The 16381-nt window shown below is 34.8% G+C and overlaps 1 protein-coding gene across 5 annotated transcripts in view; it reads left to right on the top strand.

The window, feature by feature from the left end:
* LOC103981671 (midasin) overlaps positions 1 to 16381 on the top strand; it is a 71420-nt gene that overhangs the window by 39363 nt on the left and 15676 nt on the right. For all 5 annotated transcript variants that reach the window (XM_018828431.2, XM_065146184.1, XM_018828435.2 and 2 more), the window contains 14 exons: positions 50 to 939; positions 1040 to 2536; positions 2678 to 2864; positions 2944 to 3009; positions 10196 to 10278; positions 10357 to 10614; positions 12350 to 12485; positions 12592 to 12677; positions 12760 to 12833; positions 13109 to 13250; positions 13322 to 13411; positions 14560 to 14683; positions 14837 to 14988; positions 15718 to 15831. In XM_018828431.2, coding sequence (XP_018683976.2) covers positions 50 to 939; positions 1040 to 2536; positions 2678 to 2864; positions 2944 to 3009; positions 10196 to 10278; positions 10357 to 10614; positions 12350 to 12485; positions 12592 to 12677; positions 12760 to 12833; positions 13109 to 13250; positions 13322 to 13411; positions 14560 to 14683; positions 14837 to 14988; positions 15718 to 15831 — 3899 coding nt within the window. The remainder of the gene's footprint in view (positions 1 to 49; positions 940 to 1039; positions 2537 to 2677; positions 2865 to 2943; positions 3010 to 10195; positions 10279 to 10356; positions 10615 to 12349; positions 12486 to 12591; positions 12678 to 12759; positions 12834 to 13108; positions 13251 to 13321; positions 13412 to 14559; positions 14684 to 14836; positions 14989 to 15717; positions 15832 to 16381) is intronic.

The following is a 16381-nucleotide window of genomic DNA, read 5'->3' as shown; positions in this document are numbered from 1 at the left end:
CATATTTTTTTGGCTAACGATATTCTGAAATGTTTGGTTTGACTTGCAGATACCTCAAAGGAAGCCTCTATGGACAGGTTTTTAAGTATTGTATACCTTCAAAGGATGCGGACTGTGGCTGATCGCCATGAAGTCATGAAGCTTTACATGGAGGTGTTTGGGGTGAAACCATCAGTTACTCAGTTTCCAAAAGTGCATGTCAATCCTAATTATTTGATATTGGGAAGTGCTTGTGTTGAAAGGAACCATTTCCAACCTTCAAAAGTATTAAAAAGCCAGCTAAATATACTGCCAGGCATTTTGCATAACTTAGAAGCTGTTCTTCACTGTGTTCAGCGGCAATGGTTGTGCATCTTGGTTGGGCCATATTCATCAGGGAAAACATCACTCATTCGTTTACTTGCTCATCTCACTGGAAATGTATTACATGAGTTGAATCTTTCTTCTGGAACTGATGTCACTGACTTACTTGGTTGCTTTGAGCAGTACAATTCTTTTCGTAGCTATAGAGATGTCATCAAACAGGTTGAGCGATATGTTAATGAGTATTTTGGCCTACGATTGGAGCGAGATTGGAAGGGCTTAATTAATGAAAGGAGGAATTTATTCTCGAAGTGGTTTGCAATTCTGGCATCGAAAATTTGCAATTCTCATCCAACTTCGCTATTTCCGCGATTGTGGAAACACGATTTATGTAGCTCACTCAATCTATTGGTTGAGATTATTCAACAGCTGGAGCATGATCTGGAAATGTTCGACTTACCTGTTTCATGGTCAACAAATGATTTGAACAAGTTGGTAAAAACTCTGTTATATATACAGAAAAAAGGGACAATGAAGCCATCAGCTAATTTTGAATGGGTATCTGGAATCTTGATTAAAGCCATCGAAAATGGTGAATGGGTTGTTTTGGAGAATGCAAATCTTTGCAATCCCACGGTTTGTTGGCTGTACTTTCACTTCTTAATTTTGCGAAGTGTGTTGAATGTGTTCTTTATGCTTATGGTTTGACACTGTATTTTTTGTCTATCAAACTTAGGTTCTCGACAGGATCAATTCATTGGTGGAGCCCAATGGTTCTATCACAATCAATGAGTGTGGGCTTGCTGATGGTAAACCTTTGGTACTTCATGCCCATCCAAAATTTCAAATGTTTCTTACTGTTGATCCGAAGCACGGTGAGGTTTCTAGGGCTATGCGTAATAGAGGAGTGGAAATATTCCTAATGCAGCCAACTTGGCTGCCTGATGAAGAAGAAGATGAGGAAATCAATGTAAATGATGTGAAAAGGTTCTTAATTTGTTCTGGTATTCCTTGTAGCAAGTTGGTTTTAGCAATGAGCAAGGCGCATATGCATGTTCAAAGTACAGGATCATGTCTTGGTGTGCGTATCACTCTTCTTGAGCTCACACGCTGGGTTCAGCTATTCCAGCAGTTACTTATGAAGGGTAACCAGCCCAAATGGAGCCTCCAACTAAGTTGGGAGCACACGTACTTGTCATCTTTGGGTGAAGCTGAGGGAATGGAAGCGGTTATGCAAGCAAAACTCTCTTATTTGTCCGATACTGATTGGTACAGCTTCAATGAGCTGTCTGGATATTCCTTGCATTTGCCAGGAGGATGGCCAGCTCCTCTCACATTGAGACATTTGTTGTGGTACTCAAGAGAGACATGTGTAAGACAAAATTGCATATTTTTGGAGTTTTTGGCATCGCAATGTGCTTCATTTAAAGCTAATATGAGCTGTTATGGAATGCTTCCATCATGCATGAGCCAGGAATTCCAGCCTTATGTTTTACCGATAAATATGCTTCGTCATCTTCTGTTTCCAGATCTTCTTTGCGAGCATGATGTCAAGGCTACAAATGATATTGAACAGTTTGACTTGGCTCTAGCCAATAAGATGCTTTTCTTTGCTGCACACTGGTCACTGGAGCAGGCTACAGAAAGTGATGTTGCATTATATGTTTTATTGTTCAAATGGTACAGTTCAAAGGTGCAGCCATATTGCAATTTTTTTAATTCTTTTCTGAATATTCTTGAAAAAGAAAGAGATCATCCCATTTGGAAATACATTCGCAATTGTTGGAAGGAGGTAATTTCTCATTATAAGATTGATATTAGTGCTAGGCCCCTACCAGTGTTGTCTTCAGAGGTAGTTAGATTGGCTTCAGAGGCGATGTTGAAAAATTGTCATGAATATCTACACAATGCAATGAATTGTGTGAGATTGCTGAGTCTTACCTATCAGCAATGGACTATGGAAAGGGATTCTTCATGTGGTGAAGAGACTTTGCAGTATTTATTGTTGCCAGTGCTGAACACTCTGAGATGCTTGGAAGCTGATGTACTTGAAGTAATTGTGGAGTCGGAGGAACTCCAACTAATATATGCTGAGCTTCTTGAATATCATATGCTGTTCTGGAAGAGTATCAACGCATCTGATTATGATTTGTCGTCAGTAACTTGGAATTTTCTGAGGAAGAAAGTTATGAAATTGCAGCCTCATTTCTCAAAAGCTGTGGAATCTATATTAGTATGTAAATTTCATGCATTATAATTATGTTTATTTTTTAAAAAAATTCATATTGGTTGACTATGTTTGTGGATAGGCTGAGATATTTTAACTTGAATAATAATCCATTTTGGAATTCTCATTAACTATGTTTGTGGTTAGGTTGAGATTCATAACCTGAACCATATTCCAATTTGGACTTTTCACATGGAAAAGCCCACCTTATGGCGCTATGGAGGTCATCCATTTTTGCCAGCATCTGCTGATGTCTTCTACAAGATGCAGCAACTTCTGACATTTTGTAATGTGGTCTGGACGAGGACCAAGTTATTAAGGCTAAATTTTACTGGTATGAATTTTCACAATTTGGCTTTACATTTTTTAATTGCAATTATGTAGTAAATTAATAATTTGCAATGATCATGCAGATAATCTTGTGATCATGAAGACTGTTCTATCATCCGATTTAGATATTCGACAGCTGGCGCTACAAGGTGCTTATTGACTTGGATTTCTTTTGCAAGAACACTTTTTTAGTTAAATTTTGTTGGTAAGTCATCTCATACTTTTCTTCATTATAAGAGATGGAAGTGCATGAAATCCATTTACAAGGCCAGGTTTGTCAAGTGTGGATGCCTTTGATAAAATGATTTGATAAAAGTTATGCATAAAGTCTTAGAATATCAGTTCACAAAAACAAAAAGAAGATTCATTCCTGATATTGTAATTATAGACTTTACTCATTAGGATAATTCTATGTTAGTTTGGTCATCATTATTCTCTGGTGCTTCAATGCTGATGGATGATGAGTTATACTGATCCGATTGATGTGTCAGCGGATTCAATATAAAGGTGCCTATAGATAGAAGAGTATGACTCAAGGAAGAACACTTTGAAAGAACATCAGGGAAGAGTGTTAGAGTAGGACCATCAAGGGTGTTGCCCTTAGCGATTTAAGATGTCAAGTTAGCATACTCAAGCTTTATTTCACATGGTTTACAAGTTCTCTAGATAGCAATATCCCTTGGTGATTGGGTTACGTGTGCTCCTCTCATTTTTCTGTGATAGAGAACATGAATATGTCCTTGGAGCATAAAACTAAACAAAACAAGAATATTTCCTTCCCTAGGACATAAATGAATAGGTCTACTTATTTAATGAATTGAAATCTGAGCTGTTGCACAAAGCACAGTTGCTAAATAATTGATTCAATGCACTTGTTGTTGACGGTAGGATCTCAATGTTCTTATGTTTCCTATGAGGAAGTAAACCTTTTCCAAAGCCTCTATGGATAATTTCCTATCGAAATTATTGCACAAGAAACATTAAAATTATTGCCCTCACCAACCTTAGTAACTAGGATTTACCTTGTGAAGCTTTCAAAAACTTGTGGAAGCATTGAAAGAATAAGCATTGTGAAGTTGTTTTTATCTATATAGCTTAATTTGACTTTAATATTAGTAGGGTTCACTCAGTGATTTAAATAGCGCTAGGCGCCAAAAGGCGTCAAGGTCCAAAAACGCTTGAGGCGCTAGTGGCTCGCCCGAGCGAAGTGAGACGCTAAAATATAAAAATATATAATATAATTAATAAATATGATTATTTAAAATTTTAAATAAAAATATGTTATTAAATTAAGAAAATCTAAAGTACAAAATCACAATGTCACATTAACAAAAAGTTTCAAAATTTAAAATAATAAAATTTTACATCCAAGTCATTCATCATAATCAATATTATCATCATTTTCACACAAATCATCTTCATTGAATTCGTCCTCTTCCTCTTGTCCTTTCTCTTCATCAAAATATGTTTCATTCTCTATGTCTTCAACAATAGCAGGAGCCGAGCTTGATGTTTTTGCATTCATTTTTCTCTTTGTCATCTGTCTTGTATATGTTTGTAATTCTTCAGCACCTGAAGCTCTTGCCACATCTCCCCAGACCAATCTATCATCTTCAAATACAAGCTCGTCTTCGGCATCTTGCAAGTTGGCATCCATTTCTCTCACCAATCACTCATTTGAATCATTAATATCTTACAATGAGATTGAATCAATTATATTTTGTAAATCATGATGAGCTTTCAAAGCTTGATTATACTTTATGTAAACAAGATCGTGTAATCGTTGATGTTCCAACCGATTTCTTCTCTTTCAGTGAATTTGTCATGTCATATAATTTAAAAATATATTAATTCATCTATCTAAATAAATTATAACAAAAATATTTAATAATCCTTACATGCTCAAAGACACTCCAGTTTTGCTCACAACCCGAAGCACTACATGTCAAACTAAGTACTTTGATAGTAAATTGCTATAAATTCGGGGTGAAATTTTCAATTAGGCTCCACCATGCAGTTGTAAAATTTATGTTATTATTAGTAAGAACATAGTAACATACTATAGATGAAATTAATTATATCAAATTATTAACATACTATAGATCGAATTGTTATTGGAATTCCAAAAATACCTTCGACATTTTTATATAAAGATAATTCACGAATAATCTTATCTTGCACCTCAAGGCTTGAAACTAATCTTGCAACGCATTGATATAACCCATCCAAAACTTCTACATCAAACCTAACAGATTTAATCTTATAAAATAATTCAGGGTTGAAATAATATCTTGCTGCATGCAAGGGACGATGAATTTGACAATTCTATCTTTCGTCAATGATTGTAAAATTTTTTTCATAATTTTTTTTATTTTCATTAAAAGACCTTTTAATTGTCTCCTTTGTTCTATCCATAGCCTCATAAATATATCCCATTGCAGGTTTATTTTCATTATTCATCAACCGAAGGACTCGAACAAGAGGGCCCATTACCTTTATTTTCATTACATGCAGCAGGGTTCAAATAATATCCTGCTGCATGTAAGGGACGATGAAGTTGACAATTCTATCTTTCGTCAATGATTGTAAAATTTTTTTCATAATTTTTTTTATTTTCATTAAAAGACCTTTTAATCGTCTCCTTTGTTCTATCCATAGCCTCATAAATATATCCCATTGCAGGTTTATTTTCATTATTCATCAACCGAAGGACTCGAACAAGAGGGCCCATTACCTTTATTTTCATTACATGCAGCAGGGTTCAAATAATATCCTGCTGCATGTAAGGGACGATGAAGTTGACAATTTCATCTTTCGTCAATGATTGTAAAAATTTTCTTATAAATTTTTTTATTTTCATTAAAGATCTTTTAATCGTCTCCTTTGTTTTATCCATAGCCTCATAAATATATCCCATTGCAAGCTTATTTTTCATTATCCACCAACCGAAGGACTCGAACAAGAGGGCCCATTACCTTTAATATATAAACTACATGATTTCAAAATGATGCCATTAAGATGATATTAGTAGCCCTTTTGCCTTTTGCTTCTTTTGCTCATTTGCTAGTCACCCATTTCTCAGAGGTAAACATGTTTATTAGATTATGTTTTTGACGATGCACGCTCTGTAATGACAAGAATGAAATAGCAAATCGGGTGACACCATATCTCACTAATTCTTTGTTTCCTGTGAATTCTCTCATCATATTCAAAGCCCTAATATGATTATAAAAAAACCAACAATAAAAATTATCCTTTCTAAGGTTTTCTTGATGTCTAAGATTTTTCCAATATTCTCCAACATTAAATCAATACAATGTGTCGCACATGAAATCCAATATAAGTGGTCTTTTTTTTCAAGCAATTTACCGTACCGTACCGGTGTTTCAAGGTTGGCTCGGTACAGTACGGTACCGGTGTACCGAGCGGTACACCAGGGCGTATCGAGCGGTACACCCTGATGCACCAAACAATTTTATAATTTTTTATACTATAGCACTGCTACAGTATAGCACTGTAGCAGTGCTATAGTGTAATACTGTAGCACTGTAGCGGTACCGGGCGGTCCGCGTACCGGTATGCCATCGGATAGGTATGTACCGCCCGTACCGGGCAGTACCATTCGGTACTGCATACCTTGGTTTTAACACATTTAACTGAAGATAAAATAATAAAAAAAATTAAAAAATTAAAAAATTCAAAATTCAAAAGATAAATATTTCCAACTAATACATAGTTGCTTCCATTGTCGGTTATGATTTGAATGACATTTTGTTCTTCAATTTCTTCCACGAACTTGTCAAGTAAATCATATATCGTTCTTCAGATTTTACAATAGATGAAGCATCTATTGACTTCACAAATATAGTCTGTAAAGAACAGTTAATCATAAAATTAATTATACTCCTGTGCCTCCTATTAGTTCAAACATATGATATAATAAAGCAACCATGTGTTGCCTATAATTCTTTATGACCATTTAGTATGTCATTTGTATAATGCAACTCTTTTTACAACAATGAAACTCGTATCTTATAATTACTGCGAGGTTTTAATCCCGCACCATATCTTTCAATAGCTTCAATCATTTTCTTAAAACTGTCTAAACGAGTTGTACTAAAGGGAAGACCAGCCTGATAGAAGATGCGAGCAATGTGCTGAATTGTTCTTCCTCTTATTTATTTATCACAAGCATCACTTATATTTTTTTGTCTAAATTTTGAGCCTCCTGCTTGCCCTTGTTGCGTCTGTGATCCTTGAAACATATATAGATCCATCGGTCATTTTTTACCCTTCTTAGTACTCATAACTTTTTTTCCCTTTTTGTTGTATATTTTTTTTTCACTTGGGTTAATACTCATAGAATTATCTTCTTCTTCATCCCTGAGATGTTCAATATTGTCTTCTGGTAAATTCCCGTAAGATTCATTCTTTTGCGTCTTCTTTTCATTCATATAACTCAGTAATTTTTCTTTTACCTCAAGTAGACACCTTTGCAAGATGCTGCATTCTTGAAATTTCCTACTATATGTTGTTTTGCACGAAAAATACCACCTCTAGTAGTCTTATCGCAGAACATGCAAGTCGCTATATTAGGATCTTTCGGATCCTTAAGATAATTATACTTTTATGTAGGATCTTTTTTTGATGCCATTGGAGACAATATTGAGTTGCTTTGTACACTTGTCATTTATCCTGAAACCTAACAATAATTTCAAATAAATAAAAATTAACAGTATTAAAATTAAAATAATATATTATTAATCTAATAAATATAAATATTGTTACTAGTATAATATTAACAATATACTGTCGAAAGAGAAGAGAAAAGTGTAAGGGACGACCGAGGGTGCTGATTGAGAAAAGCGGGAGCAGCGAGCGACGACAGCGACAACGGTAGCAGCGAGCAGTTGGAGCGGCGACAGTGACAACAGCGGGAGCGGGAGCGATTACAGTGGCAACGGTAGCAGCGAGCAACGGTAGCGGGAGCGACGAGCGACGACAGTGGTAGTAGCAGCGAGCAGCAGCATCAGTAGCGAGAGCGGCGATAGTGGCAGCGACAACAGTAGCAGTGAGCAGTTGGAGCGGGAGCGGTGACAGTGGCAGCGACAGCGTGAACGGTGAGCAGGGTTAGGGTTGGGGAAGTCGCGTTGATATCGATGCTTTAGTTGGTTCGATTGAACCAACTAAAGCATCAGAGATCGAACCAGACCTAAAACGCTGGTTCGGTCGCTTGGTTTAACCCAGGCGTTCGCCCGAAGCGCCTTGTGCTTGGGCTCGAGCGAGTGTCGAGGCGACGCCTCTTTGAAGCGCGTCGCCTGGAAATAAAGAGAGGCGCTTGGGCCTGTCCTCGCCTCACCTGAGTACCTAGGCGAGCGCCTGAGCGCCTATTGAAATCATTGGGTTCACTATATCGAGCTGTATTGCATATTTTTCCGAGTAGCAGTACGATGATCAATCTTATGATACAGAGTAGTAGATCAGTGGCGGAAGTAGAAGTTATGACATTCTCCAATCCATGCTCTACACCAATATATGCCACGATCGTCTTTGCCTCAAGAGCTGTCTCGGACATATGTGGTTCATGACGATCGGACTACAACCATCATCATATCGATGCATCAATGACATATGGTGTATTAGTACACTATGCTTTGGGATCATTTTCAAGATTGAATCTGACAAACATATCAAATTGATATATAGATACATAGGATCGAAGATCTTGATTCACCACCCATGGAGTCTCGTCGTTCTTTTTGGCGGTAAAATCAAGTATATCCGTCGATTGAGTACTTGATTTATTTGAATCTTAAAGTTTAAGTTATTTAAAAAATAATTTAATAATTCAAATTATTCTTTATAAATAATTCAATATTAACAGAAGGAAGGTTCGGAATGTACCATAAAGTTGCTCCACAAAGCTTGAAAAAGATGTGTCACTTGTCAAAAGTTGTTACGCCTAGGCATATTGACATACCGTATGTCGGTATACCTCGGTAGATATCGCATTGATGGGTGGTCGGTATACTAGTAAGGTGAACCTTGAATATTAGATCAACACTTTTCATTATAATTTTTCTTGTTTGACAAGTCATTGATCTTAAGTGGTAGTAAGATTAAAATCTTGGTCTGATACCAGTTTCATTAACTTATTAAACTGGTATGGTACCAATATATCAGTCAATATACACAAACACCCCGGTATTGTTGAATTAAAAATCTAAAATTGAACAATATTGTATTGCTGTCAAGCTGTATATTTCAATTCCAATACTTGGTAGGACATATAAATATCAGTCCATGGTACGGTTGAGTTTTAAAACCGAGTTAGTTAGGTTCCTGTAGTATAATACTAGACTGTATATAAAACATCTCCCTCATTCATACTCTTAGTTGGGATTTTCTTTTCTCTTGAATTAACTGTATATTTTTCGACAAAAGTAATGTTATGTATCCTATCTTAATGCATGAGAAATGATAAAAGAGATCCTTCTTGTGCAGCATCACAATGAGAGAATTTATATGCCTGTACAGCAACGCAAGTAAATTTCCTTGGCTTTTAGTAAAGTCCAATGCCATTTAAGTAGCATGATACTTTTATCTTTAAATATACAATTTGAATATCTGCATTAGTTGATCTTGCATTCCTGGATTATTATAAGGTGAAAGAAACAAAATATATACCCTCTTTCTCTTTAACCAGATAATTTTGTCAGTTTTGCTACCTGTATTTTCTAGTTGTCACTTCTCAGTTTGGAGTAAATCTGGAACACCGCTGAAGTCCCAACAACTTTTGATGTTCAACAAGATATTTGAGTTCTAAATCTTGATGTGAATGATCGGACACAAATTTTTGGTTGTTGAGAAACAATGCTTGTTCTTATTTATTTTGCTTTGATTTTTGTCTGGTTGGTTTGCTTTTTTTTTTTTTGTGTGGATAGATTCCATTAGTAGATTGTATTTAGTCTTTAACACATTTATGGATTTCTTTAACATTTTATCTTCTAGTGATATTGAGAATGTTCGATAGTTTTACTGGCGATATTTTGCTATTTAGAAACCTAATTTTGGGTATTCACCATAAGTATATTTGAAGGGTATCAAAATTTTAGAATTTGGTCTTTTGCAGCATATTAAAATTGCTCATTCCAAGACATTGTCATATGCAGTTCTCATAATGTATCCTGTGTCAGAAGAGTTTTCATATGATCCTTCATGAAATTCACCATGTTCTGTTCTTTTTGAGTAAATGAGTTATTTATGTTATATTTTTGTTAGCTCAATTGTGTTGCATTTGACTTTAATTTTTTTTACCTTTTTTCATGTTTCTAGCCCTTTGCATGTCATCATATATTGGAAATAAGGGTGGTCTGGATGATGTCAACATGGTGAACCAGATTGATGAGTTATATCAGGTATCTGCTAATGAAGTTTTTTCTGTAGAATTTTGATTTTAAAATGGATTTTTTTACTTTACTTTTTCTTTCTTACAGGGGCTTTTACAACGTTTTGAACATGAAAGGAGAAATGTTGAGTTAGTTTTTAGCTCGGCTGCAAAAGATAATGCTGCAGCAGTGAGATGTTCAACTACTTGTTGCTCGTTCTGTTTGCAGGATTTATGTAGGAAACCTGGCTTTGAGGGTTGGTTGGTGACACTTCCGTTGTTTGATGTCATGAGTTTTTCCTATGATATAGAGTTGTTTAATGAATTATCTAGAAGTACCCTGGTAGATTCTTCTGAACTTCATGAGGTAAGGTCTTAGTTTACTTTATCTTCATTTCCTTGCTTTCTCATGTTGTCTTGACCTGCATTTGTAAATCTAGACGAAGATAAATGGAACCCATTGCTTTAGTGACAAAACATATTTCTTATACTCTTTCAACTAGTTTTTATGATTGTAATCAAATGTTAAATTATTTTCTTGGCTGACCAGTGCATTCATAATGTGGACTTTGTGTGTTTGATTGTTGAGTTTCTAAGATGGTGCTTAGTTCAAGATTTTGTTGATCTATATCTAATTTTGGAAAAAGAAAAGGAATTTATGGTAGAAAAACAAATATTAATGGACCAGCTTCCATATTAATTGTGGAGGTATCCACTTTAATATTATTCTTGAAATACTAAGAATTTAGTGTTGATTAGTTTCGGAGGATTTTTGTTGGGTCGTTTTACAGTTGTCCTGGTCCAACAATTATTTAGCATGTACAACTCAGTCAATTAATATTCTTTGTATTCCATTCATAAGGCCTTGTAATAAGTCTTTGACACTTTTGTGCTTTTTCATATGATTGAGTTTAGAAGCTACTAGAAGATCTCAATTTCAGAATGGATACCAGTAATTTTTATAATGAGTTAGTTATTTAGCATTTTGAGGACTATGATTGTTGCAATATCTCACTTTATAATCTTCAGTAGCTCTCTTTTTTGTTGTTTATAAAAATCCAGTAGTTTTTAGCTGATGCATGTTTCAACCAAGGTTCTGAATACCGTACTGAACTGGTGTACCGATCAGCTGTCGGTATGGTATCTACTAAGCTGTACTGAGTGTATCGGCATACGGTACACTAAGGTGTACTGATGTACTGCCCATACCGGTCCTCTATCGGACCAGTATATACTGCCCTTTCCGAGCGGTACGGTATTGCAAACTATGGTATGAAATTTGAATCAATTTGATTTCTTTTTGAATGCACATTCCATTATACATGTGTCAAGCAGCCCTCTAGTACAGTTCCTATAAGTCAGGTAAGCAGTTCCTTATGATGATCATCATCTACATTTGTCAACATTGTTTTCAAGAAGAGGAGACCACACATGATCAGAAGATCTGTTTGATGTTATTTTTATCTTTTTTTCTCAAATTTTTCTTACCTTCGACTAATCTTTCCATTATGCCATGTGTATCTGTATATTTCTTGGAAAGCAGTAGAGTATCCTAGTTGCGTATTGATATTGCCACACCATTTGCATCATAATTTTCAATCTAAGCAAATGCTGTTCAGATAATCTAATGTGTTGCCTCTTTGAGAGATAAAATATCATCATCTATAGATGATTGGATGGATTCTTGTTTGCGTTAAGTTGAAAGTTGATTTTTACGTAAAAAATATACCAAAGATCATTCAATTATGTAAACATATTTGTGGTATGCCATATGCAGCTTAATATGACTGCATCTGGTAACATAGTAGTTTATCTCAAGAAGTCTTACTTACTATAATGATATTTATGCTGTTGTTACTTGTTATTTTTTTTGTTTCTCTTGGTCATACTTTTGCTTTTCTCTTTGTTGCACTTTGATGTGGTGTATTTTGCCAAACAGAATACAAAATTGTATAGCTTTTATTAGTGAATCCTTTAATTTTCTGGTAATTGTCTATTTAGTTGTTTTCATTTTGGAGACTTCCTTCGTGAACTCTCTCTTCATCTCTCATTCTCTCTTATGTTGACCCTTGTTTTTCTTCTCTCTCTGCTTGTGACATTAGGTTCTCCTTAAATCATCTGATCGACTTGTACATGCTTTGAATTTCTCGCTGAACTTGTCATCAAGGCCACCTAGTGATTTTACACCTCATCAAATGATTTTGTGGATTCTAGATGCATGGAAGTCGATGGGTTCAGGTGAGTGAACTTGCCATAACATTGTCAGTACTTATCTAAAATTGTTTAATTATCACAGTAAGTTAACTTTCTGTTCATGTTCTTTGATCCATGAAAATTTTAATAGTTCATGGAGAGCTTGCCAATTTTCTTCTGGACATGTGGTTCAAGTTTCATACTTCCATGTGGAGTTTTTGCTCGAAACAGTTCCTGGTACTTAACGTTTCTTGGGTTTTTTTCCTTAATATGATATTTCTATCCTATCATTCAATCATTTTTTTACCTTTTCATGCAGATGTCAAAGAGCCATTTTGACGAATCCTGCCTCCTTGTGCTTCCATCAAGAACAGTGATAATCGACAAGATCCTGTAGAATCATCTATTAGTTTATAAAATTATATTTGCTGCTTTTTATATCGTTGTTGCACAGATGTGTCAATAATTTTCAAGCTAACTATCTGGATCTTAAAATGCATTTTATCATGTGACGTCCATGAGATATTTACATCTAGTTATTTTCTTGATTACTTATTTGAATTTTGAAATTTGTAAAGATTGCAACAATCTGAATTTTTATTGTATGTTACATACACGATCTTAACTGTTTTAGAATATTAAGTGGCATGATATTCTCTGTTTTACAGGCAAAGTAATTCGTCTATTAAGGACTATGATGTTCATTGTTTGAAGCTTAGAGTTGCTTCGAGAAGTCTTTGGCAAGCGAGACTATTGCAAGGAGATATGGTTTATTTTCTTCACTCGGTCGCTGATTCTCTTTTCAGACAGGTAATCTATTTTGTTGATTTTGGTGCTTTGCATACATGATGTTTCATTATTTTTCTTTATGATGGTTACAGGTCATAAATGTGCATTATAAATATTTTGACAAAGATGTATTTAGCAAGATCAAATCAATTCTTTGTTCAGCTTTTGGAAGTGGTACAAGGGTAAGTCGTTTCCAATTCAAAGCAGTTGTATAATTATTTGTACTTTTTGATATTATGTTTGCAACTCAAAGCAGTTGTCTTTTCATCTCTTCATTAAGTTCATCACATGTTAAGATTTTTATTTATGGAATCATGTGCTTGTGGTCGGGTACTCTAGGAAATCTGACAATAATGCTAAAATGACTTGGATGAATCACATTTTAGACAGCTTCTTTCAGTATGTAAGATGCAAAGATTGGAACAGAGGCCCTTTCGTTTTAGGTTTTAAAGAAACTATTTATGTATTATAAAGTGAATTGGTCTGGCAACAATTTCCATATCAAAGTATCATGACTTTGTGGAAACAGTAAATTATGCTTACTCCAAAGTTTTTGTGCCTATATAGTTTTTTCTTTGTTTGTCTTAATGGTCTTTCTACTGGAGAAAAATGAAAATATTCATTTCTAATGGGTTTTATCAAAAATTCATTGACACCATAATTAAATTAATATCTGATGATATATTTTTGGTTGTTGGTTCTTTTTTTATTTTTGTGGTAGCATGAATGCAGGTTAAGTATTTGCATTGTATTTGTCGGTTTAATGGTTTCCAAGAGTCATAGTATTATGAGAAGAATAAATTGGCATGCCAGGAGACTGCTTGCAAATCCAATGTTGTCTTGATATATGACACAATACAAAAGTCCAATTATCCCCCTACCCGAACTATGATCCAAGGATAGTGTCTTGATTCATGGTACTGTAGTATTCAGAATTGTGGTGGTTTCTGATTTGGTCTAATGATGTATTGTTCTATAGTCTCAAAACTATTACATATCCACTCCGAGATCACTCAAGAATATCTAAGAAAAGATGGAGAACTAAAACAATTGAAAGTATCTTCAAGTTCAAAGTTCTTGAAATATACTATTGTTCTTTTTAACCTGATTTAAAACAGAATAAAATACTAACAAGATGGAAATAACTTAAATTATGTCTTGGGAGGCCATACCCCATGTGCAATGTATGCGACGTTTATTGTTTGCATCTATATTTGACTTGATCCACCCATCTTAGTTTCGATTTTCTAAAATTTTTTGTTTTAGCTTAATTCCTGATTTATATCAAGATGTGAGTTTTAAGTTGTAATTGTCATATTTGTTGCTCCAGCATGAAGATATAGAGATTCTGAAGTCGCTCATTTCATCATCAAATCATGCTGTGCTGACTTCACTTGTGGATTCACTTGTAGAACCTTTGCTCAGGGAACTTTACATCAAGAGTCCATCTTCTGGTCTGTCCTAATCAAGAACTGAGAACATTATGCAATTCAAATATATAGAATTTATTGTCTTAGTATCGTATTACTTCAGAAATATTCTTTATTTATATTTGCTTGCTTTGATGGTTTTTTTTGCTTTCTTACTTTAATTGCATTCTTGAACAGATTCTCTTTATAACATCGGTTGTGCATGGTTGCATATTGGCATGCTACGGTTTCATCTGCTAAACCAAGATGGTCCTGATCCTGTGTTGCAGTACTCGTTCAAACATTCAAATATGTTACATAAGATCTCCTTCCTTGACCTTGAAATGAAGGTACTGGTGTATTTTTTGGTTGTTTCCATGAAATGGATAATCTATGTTGTTTTTTGTACTTAAATAACTGTGACATATCCCATATCTCCTCCTTTTAGCATTTCTGAGGTCTTCCTCTTTTTCGTTTCTTCTTCCTTGGTTCTTTCTTGCCTTCATTTGAAGATAACAATATGAGGCACAACATCAAACTTAAGTGTTCTGAGCCCCTCAAGGGGTAACTTCTTTGTTTTTGATTTGGTTTAGGTTGAAAGCCATGTGTGGACCACTCTTAAAAGCCCTAAGCAGGCTGAATGAGTTTATGGAAAGATGTCTGTAGTAGTCCATGCTGCTACTCAGATCTGCAAGAATCAGAGGGATTATACCTGTCCCAGTGACATTTAAAAGCATGCTCAATGTGTTTTCCTATTTTATCATCTTGTAGAAATTATCTTCCAGTGCACGGTATCTGACATCTATAATGTGTATTATACCGTCATAAATAACTCTCTTCGAAACATGTAAACGGATCTTGCAAATTTTAAAGAAATTGATTAACTCAATGTTTGTTACTCAAGTTGGATATTTTCATCTGTGATATTGTTTCACTTATTACCAATGCCTCTGATTGGTGAATGATAGGTTCCTGTCAACATTGTTGGTTGGTGCAGTAACTTAGCACCTCATTGATCACCATGCTTGACTAGGCTTTTTTTGAAATTTTCTTCTTTGCCATTACTTTAATATCTTCAGGTCCGCCTAGAATGTGAACGCTTATCTGGAAGGAACTTAATGATTTATGATGAAAATCAGAGATTACTTGCATTGCAAAAGTTCAAGGCGGAAGAGAAAAAATTACGGGCAAAGGTCGTGTTTTTAACTTACCTTCTATAGTATAAAACACAAGCTAAATTTATGAACTCTTTGTTTGACTTGAAGGTAACTCGCATAGACTTTTGTTAGTTGTTCATGTCTTGTCATTGTCTCATCCAACAAACACAACAAACAGAAGCTGAATGTTCTCTGTAGAATTCACTTTCTACGAATATATGGGTGATGAAATTACTTTTAAAAGTCTGCCTGCTGTCATGGATATTACCATATGCTAATTATTTGCATCATTATCGTCATGACACTTTTATCAGAGAATGGGGTTTGCTATGGTATGCATTCTTAGTAGTTTCCATTTGTTCCTGGCCGACTTTGGTGGCTGATTGTCAATACTAAAGATTCAAAATTATAGTCAAGCTTTGTTCATTTTAAGCGTGATACATATCTGGATCATGATACTTTTGGGGTCACTAATCGTTCTGGTTATGATCCATAATGTTCAAATTAGTTATCTAATCACATTTTACAAAAAAATACATTTTCTGGCATATTGTTAGAAATATTTCCAATAATTTCTTGGCAGTAT

This window comes from Musa acuminata, chromosome BXJ3-4 (genome assembly GCF_036884655.1).
Source record: "Musa acuminata AAA Group cultivar baxijiao chromosome BXJ3-4, Cavendish_Baxijiao_AAA, whole genome shotgun sequence".
NCBI lineage: Eukaryota > Viridiplantae > Streptophyta > Magnoliopsida > Zingiberales > Musaceae > Musa > Musa acuminata.
This window is presented reverse-complemented; position numbering and strand designations above follow the sequence as displayed.